The sequence below is a fragment of the Cyrtonyx montezumae genome, unplaced genomic scaffold (genome assembly GCF_038088225.1).
Source record: "Cyrtonyx montezumae isolate F1298 unplaced genomic scaffold, pur_monq_1.0 scaffold_3, whole genome shotgun sequence".
In the NCBI taxonomy this organism is placed as follows: domain Eukaryota; kingdom Metazoa; phylum Chordata; class Aves; order Galliformes; family Odontophoridae; genus Cyrtonyx; species Cyrtonyx montezumae.
In genome coordinates, this window is record NW_027072034.1 from 148,875,542 (window position 1) to 148,894,554 (window position 19,013).

Here is a 19,013-nt window from a genome sequence, read left to right on the forward strand (position 1 = left end):
AATGTCTTCTATTGGCAGCAGTGTACTATGAAGAATCAGCTTTATCATCCATTGAAGGTTAAAAAAAAAGAAGCATCTCCACTGTGGTTGTGTGAATTATTTTTGAACTGGAAAATGTGTCCGTACAAAATATCATCAAATGCCGAAACTCCATTGCTGTAAAATGAAGCACTTCTACCTCTTCTCCAGTTTTAACATTCTTCTGATTAAATTGTTGAACTGTTACATTGAGAATATACACACTTAGTGATTTTGTTTTAATGTCTTTGAAGGTGGAAAAAGCACCTAGACACCATATTCACCATGTGAGTTCCTTTTGCTAGTCCTTGAGGGATCTGGGGGAAGAGAGAAGGCGTTTGTCTGTAGCTAAGAGTTGCCTCTTTTATTTAAAATTATAAGTTATACCACTAAAACTACTGGAATTATATTTTTCTTTTCTATAAGAAATACATAAGGAGTATTAATCACATCTGGCTCTGTGTGTGTGTGTATTTGCATGACAGCTTACATTTCAGTGTATCAAAATAAGTTGTATTTAGATCGTTTGGAGAGCTCCAGCTCCAAGGAGAAAACATACTGAAATAAGATTTTACTCAGCCTAAGTGGTATGTGTGCTTGAATGTGCTTAGACTTGAGCTGTCCCTAGTAGCAGAAGAAATTGCCAACTGCTGAACTTCAATGAGAGTACTTTTGTTTCTACTCTTAATTTGGTTGGAATGGTTAAAAATAAATAAATAAATGAATAAGAGCTGATGAAGGTCCATGGCAAACAAAATCATTGTCTTAAATTACACTTCCAAGTCTCTTCTTTAAGATAACGTTTAGAAACGTAAATTAAATACATCCCAAACACTTTGTTCTGGCTTTCCCCTAACTGTGAACAGAAGACTAAATGAATTCCTGAGTGTTTTATTAAAATGAGCAGATCTACTGCAAATGAAGTAAAAAGACCAAAACTGGAGGTAAAATAAGAATAATTTATCCAACTAGTGCGTGCATTTGCTTAGTTTTACTGTGCAGTTTGCAGGATAATACAGTTATTTTTGGTAGAGTTTTGAAGAAATAATGTCTTGCTTTGCTAGAAAAGTGGCTTTATTGGCAGTCACATAAATGTTTGTTGATATCTGAATATGTCTACATCTATCTATTTTATTTTTCTTTTGAGAAAATTGAGTCTTTTTTAATAGATTCACTACTTGTAAAACCTCCCCCACCGCTTCCAAAATGTCAAAGGCAAGCACGGGGATTTAGCTATACAACTTCTATTGAGATTAATTGGATTTGTATGGCTTCTGTCCATGCAGTTCTTCTGAAAATATTATGGTCCCTTGTATATAAAATGCAACAATGTGGTCAAGAACATAATATCACCAAGAAAATTTGGACAGAACAGTAAAATCAGGTTTTATTTATGTTTGGAGAATAATAACTTCTGGTTTACTATAAATGTAAGGGTTCCTGTTTCAGTATACTGAGTGAATACTAAGCATGTGCTGTGCTTGCCTTAGGGCTTCATTTTTTCTTAAGTGCATGAAGCATTTACATAGGATTCTTCAGTACTTAACTCAGGAGGGGGAAGAGCATTTCTGATTCATTAATCGCTTTTTCTTTTTGTAAGTAACTGGGTCCTTCACATCATGCACTCAAGAGGTGTAAAATATACAAAGAAGTGGGAGGAACAGGCAAAATGATGCCTGGCTTGCTATGATGTATAAATTCATAATTTATCTTTCTTTGCAAGAAGAAAAATAGCAAGGAGGGAAAGGGCAGCACTAAATTTACTGCATGTGCTTGTATGATGCACGGGTTTGGGATAATTATTTTCTCTCTTGTTCAATAAAGTGAGTCGTTACCATGGTAGCATTCATATTGCACAATTTCTCTGTTATAAAATAAATTGGGAATCATTTTAGAGACAGAAAAGTCTTTTTTTTATTATTATGAACATTTGTTCTGTTCCTTTTTTCTTTTTTTTTAGTGTAAAATTCTTTGAAATGCAGTTCCCAAAGTTGGTATCTTTAAATTATTCTTGGGATGAGGAAGTCTCAGTACGCTTCCCAGATAAAATCAGCCATGTTTTATTGAAGTGTAGTACTTTTACCAGACCAGGTATGCAAGGACTGAGATACTTTGGAGATGCAGTTTTGATAACTTGTTCATTTTGGAGGAAGTCTCCACTAATACTTCTAAGATTTTACTTTGGTAGTAAAATTAAGTATGACCATTAAAGAGGGTGCAGGATGCCAGGCAGCTCAGAAGGAACAATTTGAATGTCCTGACCTGATAAGTAGCTCCTGACAGTAATCTGTTTTAATGAAACTTCTTGGACATGCCAAGAACGTCTAGCAGAGCAGCTCTGAGTTTTCAGTGACCTCTGTCACTGGGAAGGCCTTTGAGTTGAGTGTTTTCAGCCCTAGACAACATTTCGTCTCTGCTGCTTGAGTTTCCCTTACTGAAGAGCAGCAGTCTAAAACCAGTATTCCCTGATTCTTTGATACCATTTTTTGTTATAAACAGTTATTCACTTCAATGCTAGTTCTGGTATGGATAGGTTAAAAAGTACTTGAAAAATAGTTCTGTTTCAGCTTACTAAATAGGTTCCAGAAGATAGCCTTGGGACTTATTTATCCATTATGTAATGCTTATGTGAAGAATCCTCATGGGATGGAAAAGTCTTCAGGATATAGCACAGTCAATTGTAATGACAAGAAGCTGTTCATAGGATTCTTATATTGCCTTTGCCATATCATATCTGCTTCCCCTCCTGTTTCTTTGTTTTTGTTTTTCTCCTAATTTTCTCATTGCAGTAGACAGTATAGAGGGGGATATAGGCTATATCTATAATATATATATAGCCATCAACTGCAAAAATCAATGTTAATTAGTCATGGAAACCTGAGACTTGCATTTCTTGATTGTGTTGTATTCCTCTGAAACTGAAGTGGGATGTCCTGTGTTGGTTCTTCTATGCATTTAATCCTTTCCTGGTATACCTATGGAAATTGCCTTGCGCAGCACATGATAATTTAACACTCTGTTGCTACATAAATGATGATACGATGATACTGGAGCCATATAGTCTATGTATGCTAGCTATACCAATTTTAATTCAAACTTCAGAGCAAGATGCTTTAAGATATGAAGGAGGATTGTACCTCTGAGTTTTTCTGTCAGTCTAAATAGTATTATCCTTGTATCGTGGAAGGGCAGAACAAATACTAATTGGCTGCATACTGTTCTTATGCAGTACTTTCCTTTTGGATGTATTTAGATGGAATACGTGCACTGCTCCAAAGAGAAAACCAATTTCAGTAGATTACTTAAAATCAGTAACAGTACTTGAACAAAGTTTGTCTCCTCCTCTATCCCAACCTGGACGTTCTCTTCCTGTTCTATTACTTGTCTGTAGATAAAATAGAGTTAAATTCCTTGCCCTGTGTAGTTAGCAGATATTACAGTATGCTTGTTCACTAGTTCATCTGTTTTCTTGGTTGACTGTGAACTTTTCTACCTGACATGTGTGCTCGTCAAATGTGTTAGAAACTATTTTTTCCCAGGTTAGAAAAGCTAAGTGATACATGGTGTAACTAGCAAATTTAACAGTTGTGATGGAAACTGCATATAAAAAGTGTTGTGTTTGCAGAACGGTTTATTTCCTTTCAAATTAATTGCTGACAGATGATGTGTTGAGCTGACAGATGATGTTTCATGCTCTTTATCTGATGAAATGGTACAACTGAATAAAAGATGGAAAGCTAGTACTTACGACCGCTTTTAAGGACCCTCTATCCAAGAGGCTTAAGGATATTTATAGATATATTTTGCAATTGTATCTAACAGGTATTTAATGGGTCACTGAAGTTAAATTTTTAATATTTCATGACATCAGTTCATGGATGACTGGAAGCTTTGCTTCCTGTAGAATGATGAATACAAATGGATGTTACAAATTCATCGCCGTTGCTGTAGTGTAAACTTGCTGCGTAGTTATGAATCTTTATTAAAAAACAAAACCAAAATTTCTTATTGTTGATTACAGCCATCGGTTTCTGCCCTGTTACAGTAGGGTTTCCTTATTTTTCCAGCAATTAGAGAGGATGATTGATTTACTGAGTGGTGCTCTTCATCCTAGTATATGCAACCTCATCATGATTTTCTCCTGCAATGTGTTGATTAGGTTCATTAATTTCCCAGTTTAGCAATCTTTTTAGCTTCAGTTTTATAATGCAAGAACAAAATGAAATGCTGTACTTCAACGGATCACATCCATATGTGTGGATAATTTTATACCTAATTACTTAAGTCCCTGAAATGAAGATTACCCAGGGGCGTATGTTGTGGAATATCTCTTCCTTACAATTGTATTATACTCTTTCCTTCATCTATTGCTGCTCGTTTCAAGAGGCAGAATACAAGGACAGAAGAGATCTTTGGGTTTTTTTACGAGGATGATGTACTTGTATAATTCGGTGATGCGATTTTTCTATTTTTATTCCTGTTACTATCTGTTTCTACTACGGAACCACTGAAACATGTGGAGCTGTATGTAGTCACAGTGAATACAGTGTTAATTTGAGTCTGTTGCAGTGTTTCTCTTGAGTGGTTGGGAAGCATTATGTTATTGTGGGCAGTCTTTTAATGACACCAGGCTCTTAAACGTGGCATGTATTAGAGGGCAGGTTGCAGACTATGGAAGTTTATTAGTAACAAACTGTATATGAGAAAGAAACCAAGAAGAATCATTCCTTCAAGACCAGGTTGGGTGGGGCCCTGGGCAGCCTGGTCTAGTATGAGGTCTGGAGGTTGGTGGCCCTGCCTGTGGCAGTGGGATTGGAACTTGATCCTTGGGATCCCTTCCAGCCTAAGCCATTCTGTGACTCTGTGATTTTTTACCAGAAAACAAAATATTAGATTTGATTTAGTAATCCCAGGGTGCACAATGAATGTATTTAAACTGTCATTTTTTCAGAGCAAACTCCTACTTCAGTGTACTGTAAATGTTACCCTTTGTCTAGCCTTGTGGATAAAATGTATGATTTTTGTATTTCAGAAGTATTTAGGTCAAATCTTCCTGGAGTGGTTGTTTTAATTAAAAATTCTTAAAATCCTTTTTCCTTATGTAAGCTTTGGATCAATACTCTTTCAACACTTAATTATCATAATAATAAGAAAATAGACTGCAGTTAACATGCTTTGAAAATCTTTTTCTTAGAGAAAGTAAGGTAATTTTGTCTCAGAAGATACCCCCAAATATCTCATGTGGGAAGTATCCTTTTAATTTCATGAGTTCTGTTCACAGCTTAGTGAGTCAGTGAGTGCTGACTTTTGTCTTGTCTCAGGTCAGAAATCCTAATTGCTTTCATTACTTTTTCAGTACATAATTGTATTTGCAAACAAAACCAACAACAGTAAAAGGTTAGCAATTGCACACAGCTCTGTATTTTACTGAGATGATGGTATTTAAAATTTAGGGGCCTTTTACAAATGTGAATATCAAGTCATGTCATTATCAAACACATTTGGCAACGTATTTAAGGTTAGTCTTTTATGTTCTGGATACAACAATAGATCTTGCAAAATCTAGAAATGCTGCCATTGTGGGACAGAGGTGCTGTAAATGAAGGGTATTAACAACTATGTGAAAAGTTACTGCAGTTTGGAATTTAAGATTGCATGCTCAATATCTTACTCATTAAAAATTCTCTGCAGGGAAACAGTCTCTGTGTGTGTATGTGTGTGTATATATATGTATACATGTAAATATAGCTTTCTAAATGCTCTGATTTTAAAATACAGAAGGGAAAGGCAAGAACTTTTGAATCATCTGTCTATGACTTATCTCTGTAGACTCTGGTTAGGAGTGCTTTTCTTGGTTGTTAAGGAATAATTCAAATGTGTGTGTACCCAACAGATTTTAAGTACATTCAACTCTTGTTTTTCAGCATTTTGGAGGATCAAAATAAACTGCAATCCATTCCAAGACTAGCAAATTTCTGAAGAAATTTCCATATATATCCTCGGGTACAGAAATGTATTTTGAAGCAAATTTTTAGCATGCCTTTCAGGGTAGATGGCAGAGTACTTTAAGATAGTTGTGATTTGCCTTCCATGGTTCCCTTTCTCCTTGTACACATTCAATTAATGCTAAAGTAAATGTTCTAAGAGAAAAAGGATTTTTCTTCAAATTTATGCATTAAATAAAAATAGTGGAGAATAAATTATAAACTCATTTATAATTCTAAAGGACCATCTAATAGTTCCGAAATGAATAAATTATTGAACTGCTTTCAAGAAGTTCTGTTATTGTGACCATTAGAGTGGGCAAGGCTAATCTTTTGATGCTTTTGAGATACCTAGAAGTTTTCCAGAAGCTGGTAGGAAGAAACTGATCTATTTATTTATTTTTTCTGTAGACTTCAGAGTATGGAGAAAATGCTGTTATTCATATTGAGAAAGCTCGTGCAGAGACCTAAGAGAAGGGTGAAGGGGAAATACAAAGTGGCAGGATGTAGAATCACAGAATTGTAGGGGTTGGTAGGGACCTCTGGAGATCATCTGGTCAACCCTCTTGCCAAAGCAGCTCCCTAGAAGATGCAGATTTTATTTATATATTTATTATATAACCTCTGGTGAATGCGTCATAACAGCTGCTAGTTAATATCAGGCATCTGGGGAAGAATATACAATTGGCAAACATAGGATGAATTTGGTCTGGTGTACATTACGGTTTCTTACTCTCTGTGGCTCAGCCACGGACATGACAGTCTTTGCATTTAACAGCCCATGTTTGTTTTCTTCTGTGGACTGTCTTAAGCTGCTTTCTTAACTTCATAAAAACTTATATCACCTCACTGAACTTTCAGTGGCCAGGTGTGCCACAAACTGCATGCTTGAAGAAATACCTAGTGAAGTGTTGAGGTGTTTTTGTTGTTTTTTTTTATCTTGCCTTTTTATTTTCCTTGTTTCAGTATTCATGAAACAGGAACTTTATTTGCAGTGTATTTTTTAAAAGTGTGGAGGTTTGTTATGTTTTTAATGTTCTTTGAAAGTAAAGATGTGAAGGCTAGAGATAATGAGGAGGTACGGGTGGGAATACTGTAAAGGAGAGATGAAAGGATGTTGCACTGATGACTCAAGATTTGCAGGTATCCGAGCTATTCTGTGATTCTATAAATTGCCACCAAACAAAAAGATGTAGGAGACAGATTTGAAGAGAGTCGATTCTAAAAAGAATGTAAATTCTAGGAGGTGTGGACGTCTTCTTGAAGGAAAGAAATACATTTGCTTCACTTCTGATTGAAGAGAAAAACCACCAAGGAAGCTGATTTACAGGACAGTGTTGTAGAAGTAGGCAGCTTCTAGTATGCTGAAATGGTCTGAAAGAAGGTGAGTGATTTACAGGATGGAAGGAAAGGAAAAGGGAAAAAGTGAAAGATTCACACTTATGCCTTGAATCAGCCTATGAAATTGACAACACGTTTTGTTAAATATTTAGTGTAAGTGGGACACAAAGTTAGACTGAGTACAACAAGGCAAGTGATACACATTGTTTATACAGTGGGAAAAATACCATATGGGAGAGGTGGTTATGACCTATATAATGGAAACTGAAGGAATTTTGTAACGTAAACATCCAAGATTCTATGCCATGGGCTTAATTAAGAAGCTTTTCTACTATGAAGATGTTAATGAAATATGATGAAGATGGTATATATGGTAGAAACTAGTGGGCTTAGCAGCATAAATTTTGAGGGTAAGTAAACATCTTTTTCTGGAAACAGAAGGATCATCTTTTAGAAACTCTGAGATGGAAGTTTTGGCGCTCCTAGTGAAAGACTGAGCTTCTAATGTGATGGGGCCTTGAAAGAGCCAAAAGTGTCACTTGCTTAAATCTGTAAACGAAGTCAGAGATGACAGTAATGACAGAGATGCAGAATAACAGATACAAAAGATTTGTCTAAAATAAAGCAGTATACTCATGTAAATTGGTCCTGAATCAAATGACTTAAGAAATTGAAGCAAGTTTCCTAGGATTCTGAAGAAGTTTTCTATGGGAGTCACTGTGTTAGAGGGAAAATGTTTCTTGCTTTTATGATAAAATGTAGCGCTCTCGTGGAAAAAAAATGCTATGACACAATGGTTTCAATAACACAGAGTGATCTTGACCTATGAAATTCCTAGGACTGAAAAAGCTGAAAGTAGAATTGTAAAGATATTGCATGATAATTTTTAAAGGAAGATGTGGTGAAAATCTCCCTTCCTGCCATGTGGTCAGAAGTGCACCCTAGTAACAGCTAAACATCATGAGAAAGCAAATATTGTAAAATTCTTAAATAGGTATAAAAATATAATAATAAAAAACCTAAACAACATTGTTTTTTAGAGATAACGGAATGGTCTGAGCTTTCTTGTTACTGTTGTAATTGAACATTTAGTGAACATTATGTTGTCACGTCTGGAATTTGCCAACATTTTTGTCTTGTTCAGGTTAATTATCAATGCCAGTATTCTGCTTGTTCCATCTGAGGAAGTCCTCTGTAAAATATTGTCAACCCATTGATGAAATGCGCAGAGATTATTTAAAATGTATGTGGTGTGGTATATAGAGTCAATGCCAAACTATGATAAGAAATCCAAAACTAGCTAGTATGGGGGAGAAGAAAAACAAAAACTAACAGCACTAATATTCATAGGAAAAAAAGGGCTTCCAAAGGGGGCTGGATACCATACAGTTGCACAGCATTGACAAATATATCTGCCATGTTCTGGAGCATCTTGTCAAACCACATGTGTGCATGTTAGCAGAGGGCAGGGAACAGAGTTCCTCCCCTGGAGCTGTGTCTGGGGTATCTCTCTGTGGCAGTGGCCAGAAACATTTGGATCGCATGCAGAAGATGGTTTAAAAAGAGAAGGAATAATTTAAGCTGACAGCTGAAGCATATAGTAATGTACCTTTTACTGTACACTCAAAGGCTGTGAGCAGTTTGACGGGTTATAGAATAAGGCAAGAATGGTATGATATGGTTAGAATTATTGGAGTGCTAGTGAGGATGGAAACTTCGACCAACTGCCAATGGAAAATTTGACAAAATGCTTCATGAACTATAAAACTGTTAAAATATAAGCATCCAGAAAAATATTGATTTACTAGTAGTAATTTTTATAAAAATAGTTTTGATCAATTGCTGTCTTAAATATATGTAATTTTTATTTCTATCATTTACTTCTTACTTGTGAGCTTTCCTACCAGGGCTGGCACACTGAACATACTCAGGATACAATTTTGATTGAAATCATTTAGAGCAGGTTTTTTTTTTTTCTGCTCACGTAATTTGTACTGGGGTCATTGAATTTAACTCCAGGAGACTGGTTCTGCAGTCATGGTGACTGAACTGTGCTTTCTAAATAGCATCTGGTTTTCAGACTGTCTTATTGAGCAGCAGCAGCTTTAACTTGTGCCTGAGTTGAACTACAAGCAGCAGTGGGGTTTGAACAAGTGCACGAGCTGCATTTGTGCTTTGAGAGCATTGTGATGGTGGTGCTGCAGGGCACTCGGGTGCATATAGATTTTAATGATTGTGAAATAATTTTGGTAATATTAGGTATAATATTAGGAATAATTAGGTAATATAGTACTATTGTCTGAGTGCTGTGACTTAAATAATGGAAGTTCTTAATACCTTCATCCGTTTGAGGTTCATAATCATAAAATAGGTTAAAGCTGTCAGCTTCTGAAAGTAACCCAGACTTAAGAGTTACAGTTAATGGTACAACAAGGTAATCAGTAGTTAGAGGCTGTGAAGGTTAAAAATACCTTATAGATCATCCAGTATATCTCTGCCAGTTTGAGATTTGTTCCTAAAGCAGTATTTTTCAATAGGATTTTGTCTAGTCCAGTTTAAAGTGTTCCACTTGGTGATATTTCAGTCACGTCTCTTGTAACAATCAACATCATTTTCTCAGTTTAGTTTTATCTGTTAATTTTGAGATATGCCACACAATTTATCCAGTCTTCTGTTGATAGTCTGTCATTACAGAACCAAACCACACCCATGTGTGCCTGTATCTTTTGTGAATTCAGTTGTGTTCTGCACCTCTGTTAAGTGCATTCAGGCATGCCGTGTGGATGGGAGGAGCCTGGCCTTTCCCCATGGACAGCTCTCACTTCTGGAATTCTTCTTGCCCCCTTGCAGCAGCGTGCTGACAAAGCCCGCCTTTGTTTCTGTAGGGGAATGATGCAAGGCTGTCTGTTAGCTCAGGCTGATAGGAAAAAAGCAGCCTTTAAGGATGGCTGGTGGGTTACTCTGTGTTTTTTCCAGAGTTTGACCATGTCTTGTGTTTGAGCAGTGAATCTTCAGAAGCATTGCAAGGGGTCGCTGCAGCAACAGTTGGTGGTTATTCCCACTTGGCAGTCAAGGTTTCAGCAGCAGGTTCCTTGCATAAATATATTCCAAAGAAACCTCAGGCCTGGTTTATTTTAGAACATATAAATGGCACCTACTCCTTCTTGTCTTTCAATTAACTTTTCTTCAGATCTTCTTGTTCCTCTTGCAGAAAATCCCATTCACTTATTAGCTTCTGCCGGTATTAAATCATCGCCACATATAACTTTACTTTTATGAATAGCTTTAAAATATTTTTCCCAACTGTAATTTCCTTTGTTCAGAAGATTTTCAGCAAATATTCTTTTTTTATGTCACCCACACAATTCTTCTGGCTAGCTGCTAGGCTCTTCTTGCCAGATGTTTTTTCCCAGCTTTTGTGACAATGAAATGCAGCCACTGTACACAGAGGGTATTTTTTATTTAAAAAAAAAAAGCTTTGAATACTTCTTTGTGCTAAGAAGTATGATTAGTTTGATACTGCTTGTTTTTTTTCCAAATATGCTGACATCACTTAAGAATAGGTTACCTCCAGAGTTACCCACACCCCAGGTAAGTGCCAGATGCTCAGCTAAGTGGAGCCGTAATCCCTTATGTCAGGGGAAGACTGAGCCTTTTGTGACCTAGATGACATAATAACTGTCTGATGACGAAAATCATCTTTCCTGTGTATCAGATCTAGATAGATAGGTTCAGCACAAAATGCTTCGGGAACCTAATTCCACTTGTAGCAAAACTGAATCGTCTGATAGAACAACTTAGTGCCAGAAGCGTGCGTCGCCCAGTTCTGTGGCTGGCATCAGTGGAAGTGGTGTACTGTATTTGTATAAAACAGGAAACAAAAAGAAAAAAGAAGTTATTGCTTTAGAGTGACAGAACCCTTGCAAAACCCTTGGGTTTGACTTTTCCTGAACCTGCTGAGAAATCTGTGCATAGGTCTGGGCTGGTGCCCACTGCTGGAGGCCCTTACACGTGTCCTCCTGAGATCTCTGCCATTTTTATTAAGCGAAATAAGTGGAGGACTATGGGAAGAAATGAATAAAATTTGGTTTTGCTAAGTAACTAATTCTAACATGATCAAAAACCTTGCATCTGGTAATTCTGAGTCTGAAACATTAATGAAACTTCACAGGTAGTCTGATGGATTTATGGTGTCAGCCTTTAGTGAGAAATTTTATTCTGCTGTCTTTTTGTTACATATGTGGCATTTGGTGATAGTTGGAAAAAAAATCAGTTATGATTTGCATCCCACAGAACTGTGATGGGTCTAGCTCCAAGCCATCTCTTGGCTTTTGCTGGGCTCATTGGAATCTTTTAGGAGCCTCCTGCAATTCCTTCATTGGTAATTTCTGAGCATGGGTCCAGCTGCAAGTGCATATCGCTGAAGTGATTAGGCAGTAATGGGGCACTGAGGTGTAAAACAGCAATTGCAACAACAGACTCCTACAGAATGTTTCTTCACTAGATAAATAAAGACTTTGTTGGATGAAGAGCATAGAAAAACATGCTCTCAAACTTGTGTGTTCTAAGAAAATATACACTAACAAGTATGAGATTGATTAAAATTCAATGAGTTCAAAGTGATTAATGATCTGTGCTTTGAGCCATGTACAAGTGTAGAAGCAAGTACACTTTTCTTAAATGCTGTCAGCACTAGTAAATTGTAAATCATCTGCTTCTCTTTAATGTAGTTTATGGAGCTGAATTAAGTCTTCATCTTAGTGAGCAGAGGGAGGCCTGTATTCCTTAACCAGGCTCCAAATACCTTGCAGAAAGATGACATTCAAATTACTGTTGCTTAATGCCATATAAAAGAAAGTTAAACACAGACTCCTATAAAAGATTGCCTCATTCTTGGTGCTCATATTTTTTTCTATTCACCACATGCAGTTTTAATTTCTCATATCATGTCCACGGGATGAGAAAGCATTGGTACCTCCTGCATGCACTGTCACACGTTTGAAGACAAAGTTCACTTCCAGTGGAAGAGTGGGGTTATTACTGAGTTGGGTATTTTTTAATTGATGCTGATACTTGCTGCTTTTTATAGCAGCATTCTTCCTTGAAGTTTTGAATTTATGTTCTTTCTCATTTCATTCGTGCTTCAGATATTCCTTGTTTTATTATTATCTTTACACACAAGCAGGCCATAGCCTTTCGTTTTGTGGTGGTGGTTTTCTGAAAAAGTAGGACTGCGCTGAGTTACTGGTTCTTGTTGCACTGAGTTGTCAGCAGCATCTTCTGCAAAGACTAGGGAAATATTTTATTGCTTTCTGCTCTTACCTATTTCCTTCCCAGGGGTGGTGGTAGGGTGGCAGCGGAATCACCGCAGGATTTTTTCCTGAGGCAGAGCAGCCTGACTGCACTCAGTGCTGATGTCCCTTGACTGCACTTGGTGGTACTGCAGTCATCCCTGGGAAGAAGGAAGACAGTGAAAAATATGCTGGTACATTGCTGTACTGGTGCAATAATCATCAGCTCTGCCAAGACACTGCATGGGTATCTATAGGCAGATTTTCCTGCACTACTCATTTTAAGCACATGGTCTTGAGACCTTTTCTTTCCAACCTTCAAATTCCTTTCTTTTAGCTGGAATAGTGTGATACTATCCATCTGTCCAAAATGTGGTATGAGCTGGCAGAAGAAAATTCAACTTTGAGCTTGAAAATTCAAGAGGAGGTCTTCATATATAAAGGAAAGAGAATCAAAGTTTGTCCTCATGGTCGGGCAGAGATTTGGAATATGTTCAGTTCATGCCTGTTATTCTCCCCCAAGATCTTTCTCTCTCTGATCACAACTCCAGGATAACTTTGATTTGAAGGATTTAGCTTGTATACCTTATAGCCTGTGCTGAAAATGTACGAACATTCCTTGGTTCTCCAGTTCCAGCACTATGTGAAAATCAGTGAGAAACCAGTAATAACTTTCTAAAGTACAAGAATATTGTAACTTCATCACATTAATGACAAATGGAGAGAACAATGAAGAAAGATTGCCCGCTGCTATTCATGTTAGCAAAAGTGATTAATATTACTGATGTTTCTTGTTCATAGATCACCTCCCTTGTGACTCTCCAGTTGTTGTCTGTGGTTGGCAACAATGACCAGCTTGATGGGCCCCGATACAAATGTACCGTATCTCTGGACTTCATCAGAGCTATTGCCCGGTGAGCCTACTAGAGACCCTTGGTGTTGTGTGTACCAATCTGAATGAGACTTAAAACCTGTATTTTTCTCAGTCTTTATATTAGCTCTCTGAAGATCAGAATGGAAATCTGTGGATGCTTTCAAAGAATGAGTGAATTAGTCTTATCTACGAGAGGTATTGAATTTGAGATAAATTTCAATCCTGTTTTGAAGAGCAACTATCTTAGAGAAACAGGAGCGGGCCGAGGAACTGCTTTAGTGTGTCAGCATAACATACTGTCTTCGTGCTTAATGAAAGTCAGGAACTTCCCATGGAACTACTGATCTAAAACAGCAGTCCATTTTATTACCAGAAGTACATTATGGTATTTAATTCCAAACTGATATTTAATTCTTAGAAGTGTTTTTACGATTTCTATAAAAGTTGCCTAGGTTATAAGAAATCTTCCACGTTGCCTATCTTCCATAGTTGATTCAAACTAATTCAGTAAATCAATGTAGGTACATCAAAAGTAGTAATTACCTGTTTTTTTAAAGCCTTCAGTCTGGGAGTTGGACAGCAGTTCCAGATGCATCAGGAGAGATGGTGATAAATTAGAGACAGAGCTGCATGCAATATATAGGCAGCAATCCAACTGATGTCTCACTGATGTGAAATCCAAGCAGCATTACCTCACACGTGTTGCTGCAGCCAGCAAAATTAGCAGGTCTTGGTTAAAAATTGTGTAGCCTGACCAGAGCCCCGGAATGAAATGTGGCCAAAAGGAGAAAGGTTATGAAGGCCCTTTCTCCTCTGTAATATGGGACTTCAGAGGAATCTGTGTTCCAGACTGTATCCCCTGTCCTCAGTACACAAGTTGCTTCCTTGAGCTATGACAGTCCGGTCAGTAAACCACACAGGCCCAGTAGAGCAAAACTTCATCTGTTTCAGGCCTGGATGGGCCATAACTGCCAGCATCTCATGGGCTTTGGTGCATCAATTTGCTGTTCCCAGCAATAAAGTCACATGTGAATGATGCCCTGAAAAAGCTCCCACTGGTACCAAGTACAGCATACCATCTGTTTAGCAACACGGATCACTGTGTGCAGACATCCCCATGCTCGTGCTTCTGTTCTGACTCTTACTATGAATACAGAAACCAGATTCTAAACTCTGTGCTGACTGTCCTCGAATTCAGACACTTGAAGCCATGGTCCTTCTACAACATCAACATCCTTTGAAGTTTTGTGGACTCTATTATAGAGTTGCCATAAGGTACAGGTGGAGAGAAAACCAGACCAGAACTTGGGCTATGCAGCTCATGTTTAACAGAGAAAGTTGATAGAGATGTTGTCACTTCAAATCTCAGTGCACAACTTAGCGCTCTGGCCTTTAGGTCAGATGTGCATATGTGTATCCTGACTGACTTTTCATATAAGTTATGAAGAAAAGAGCAATTCCCTCCCCACCCCCAAGTAATTTGGAAGTGTTTGTGGGCTGCACAAGTAGGTTCATTTAAGTGATCTGGCATTTTAAAGTTGGACTGTTCCTTAATCCTGCTCTGTTGTTTTGTTATTTTTTGATTATTCCTTTGTTACAAATTTTTAGTTTTTTTCCAACCCACTGTCTTTGTTATATTCCTAGGAAAGACATAGGTGAGATTAAAAGTTTCATGAACCCATAATAAATGGGTTTCTCCCTTGTCGTGATGGGACTTCCTAAAGGATGAATGTATGATCACTGGCTAGCTGTGCTATAATATTGCTGCTCTCTGTAGTTTTTAGCACAAATGGAAGAAGTTATATTTATTCCAGGGAAGAAACTGCTTTGGCATTTCAGCCACTCTGAGTAAGCAAACTGACTCCTGATTCTTTCATCTCCATTATAGCACTAAAATAACTTTAGTCAACAAAATCCTCAGATGTCACATCCTTGTTAGCATCTCAGTCTTGCTGCTGAGCAAACTTACTTTTGCAGGGTTGGAGAGAAGGACGGGCAATTGTGCCCTCTCCTTCCCCTCCCCACCCCTATTCGAGCTGTTTGGCATTTATTTATTTATCTATCTATTTATTTAGAGCAAGAATCAAATCTGCATTTTTTTTGTCTTTTTAAGCCATAACCCAGCTGTTTTGGAAGAGTAGAAAACTTAATTGTCTTCCTAATGGCTTTTAGTGTGGTAACCTCTTCCTGTGCACAGTCTTTCTGTTTAATACTGTAGAACTCCGTGTCTGTCTCTGCTCTGTTACATACATCCAACCTTTGCAGATAAATTCCCATGCTTTTTATCATGTAGTATTTACATTTTCAATTCGAGTCAGTTTAGGCATTTCTTTTTTAGAAATTTTTCATTTCCAATAAACAGATTTCGAATTCAAGTTCATAATTTTTCTGTAGCCAAAGTAGGAATCCCTCAGTGTTTGTAGAATGTAATGAAGCTTTTCGTATCATCTCTAATGATCTTGTTCTTCTGACACAGTTGAGTTTCATTTAGCTAATATGGTTGGTGTTTGTTAGAATGTGATTTGCTTCTGTGGAAAGCCTTATAACTAGCATTTTTCTTGAGCAACATAAGGTAATATGAATCTCCCAGTTGCATTTAACTTCCTTTAGTTTTCACACTGGCTTATTAGGTAGACTCCAATACATTGTGTCTTACTAGGTATCGTGGGGATTTCTCAACTTTTTCTCTGCTCAACATGATGTTCTATAGAAACTTTTTGAAAAGTGGGTTACAGAACAGTGCGTGAGTAGAGAATATTAAATGATTGCTGCCTAGAAAATAAGACATTCAGTCAGTTAATTTCACTTAGCATTGAGAACAGTTATTTTTGAATCGTTGAATACTTTAAAACACAAAAACAAAAAAAACCCTTTTAATTTTATGCTTGTCATTATATGCAGTAATTTGTGTTATTTGTTCAGGCAGTAAATCTCAAAGTCTGAGTGTTAGACTGCATGACAGAATGAGTTTGAAGACAAAAAAAATAATTATATGTTTTATTCTACTGCTGTTCACTCTGCCTGCTATTAAAGTATAAAAGTATACATTAAAATCTTCTATCCTTTTGAGTAGTGTTCTTGGATTTTTCAAATTTAGCTACGAATATGGGTCAACTACTGTGAAGACTGAAAGAACACAGACTGCAAATGAGTGGAGATGAAGGAGTTATGTAGTACGTGGTAAAACAGGTGGTTTGGAAAATGAACAAAACATTCAATAGCATTAAAGACTGCAACTTTTTATCACCAACAGGAATATGACATTTACCATATGAACGTATATTTACATAGATATTTTTCCTGCTTAATGACTGGAATAAGGATCTTTCAGTTGTTGCTAGAAAGCTGCTTTATTTTTTTCAGATTTTACAAAATTTGAATAGATAGAAGGTAGGAATTTAATTAAAAATTAACAATTAATTGTTGATGGATTTTCTTTTGGGGATGTTGCTTCATTTTGATAGTGCTGTGTCTCACATGTATGTCTCCAAACAGGTTGAAGTCTTAGCACTGTTACAATGATTGCTCCAATATACTGTGTTTTTGTTTATAGGACTGTGAACTTCGACATAATAAAGTACTTGTACGATTTCTTGTGAAAACAAGCTTCACAGCCATATGGACACTGTGACAATGACTAAGGCAAGCTGTGTTCATCTCTCTACTTAGCTGGCCAGAAAGAAGAGTATTTTGGCTCTTTTGGATTTGTCCAAACAGGTGCTGGCCCAGCATGGATTCTGATGAAAATATTCTGATTGGTCTGGGTAGATCTGAGCAGAGGACTATTTACCAGGGACCCTGGAGTATTTGGAAGCAATGTGTTAATTATAAACAGCAGGGTTTGAGCACAATCTGTTCTACTCTTAATGATGTTATCTTAACACTGAAATTGCCTGAAACCCATTTACTTAGGACTGCATTTTGCTCTATGAACTCTCCCCAGTGCTTTGAACGTGGCAGCAGCCCTTGTTTGTATGCCCAGTCTTTTCACTTCCTCTCCACAGGAATCTTTCCAATTGCCTGCCAAAGTAGCTTTTCCTGAGGCTACCATTTTAGAAGAGTGGAGTAGCAAAATACAATAAGTATAAGAAAATATTTAAATTCAAGCTGGTATAAATCCTTCAGTCATTCGTAGGCAGACTGTTACACTGTTAAATGGAGATCACAATGATGGGGAACTCCCAATTAATCATCATACTGTCCTTTTTTCCAACCATTCATAAATGTTAACTATGAATCTAATTTTATGATACTTGCATTTAAAAACTCATTGATTCATGAAATTCTACCCTGATGTTGAACTTGAATGTTTATTTTTCACTTGAACATTTTATATTCCCTTTAAGCTCATCCATTTCTGTGGAGTGCTAATTATAATGATGTTTCAAAAGAATGTAATTTAAGATACACAGTGTGTGGTGGCTTTGGTAATAGTATCTGCCCTGTAGAGAAGTGTGGCACAACTGCCTTTCCATCAGAAGGGGAGAGGTTCAACAGTTGACAGAGTATTCCTGTAGCAGTTGTTCAAACAAAGTGTAATAGTGAATAATCAATTAGTTTTGTACTGTAGCACAAAGCTTTGATTTGGGAAATATATGGTGGAATATACTGAAACTATAATTGTCTGTTTAAAAGCAGAGGAGTCCCAGCTGCTGTTACCTTTGCAGAGTATTGAAATCCTCTGGCCCACTTAAGGATTATTCCCTTCATGAATCTAAAGCTTTCTCACCATCTTGAAGACTCAGAGCCCCACAGCCTGTTACTTGGGTATTTTGGTCCTGAATGCTTGCATTTGACTGTTTGGTAGTGTAAGACCGTGCTGTGTCATGTGTTGACCGTTATGGATTTCTAGAAGGAAAAACACGCCCTTGTCTTGATACTGGAGATGATCAGGCACTCTGAACATGTGTGGCTCTTTCTCATTTTTTTCCCAGTCATAACGTGTAGCCAGGCTTCTACTTCTGGATTTGGACCCAGATGAACGAGTTCCAGGTGAATCTAAGCAACAAAAGCATCCTTTCTGGCTAAGCTGTCATTTCACTCCTCAGGAGGATGTGAAAGGGCAGCAATGAGTCATCTCTGTGATCCATTTTCCTTCCGACTGCTGAGCTACATCAAACCCTGCACCTGTCCATGAGGTGGCAACATTTGTCACGCTTGCTGAAGTATATGGATGCAAATGCATGACCTGTTTCAAAATGTTAATTGCCTACTTTTGTTTCTATTAATAAAAATGTATATAAGTTGTTTTTGTGACTAAACTTTACCACTGCTTCTTTGGTTTTTTGGAGCTTGTGATGGGCTGAGCTCAGCTCTTGTTTTTGGCCTTACTACCAAGGGCTGAAAATTGGAGAAGGGAGTTTGAGCTGTTCCCATGAAGAGGAGCACGCATACAGCATAGTTTTTTCACACATCTGATGTGGATTGCACTTGGATATATGAAACATAACGTGACTTATACTGATTTATGAAGTCTACAACTCTTGAGTCTCTTAATTTCAAAAA

General features: G+C 37.3%; 1 protein-coding gene across 2 annotated transcripts in view; it reads left to right on the forward strand.

The window, feature by feature from the left end:
• ORC5 (origin recognition complex subunit 5) overlaps positions 1 to 18,770 on the forward strand; it is a 66,079-nt gene extending 47,309 nt beyond the window's left edge. For both annotated transcript variants that reach the window (XM_065743650.1, XM_065743652.1), the window contains exons 14-15: positions 13,436 to 13,548; positions 17,062 to 18,770. In XM_065743650.1, coding sequence (XP_065599722.1) covers positions 13,436 to 13,548; positions 17,062 to 17,107 — 159 coding nt within the window. In that variant the 3' untranslated portion in view covers positions 17,108 to 18,770. The remainder of the gene's footprint in view (positions 1 to 13,435; positions 13,549 to 17,061) is intronic.
• The last annotated feature ends 243 nt before the right edge of the window (positions 18,771 to 19,013 follow it).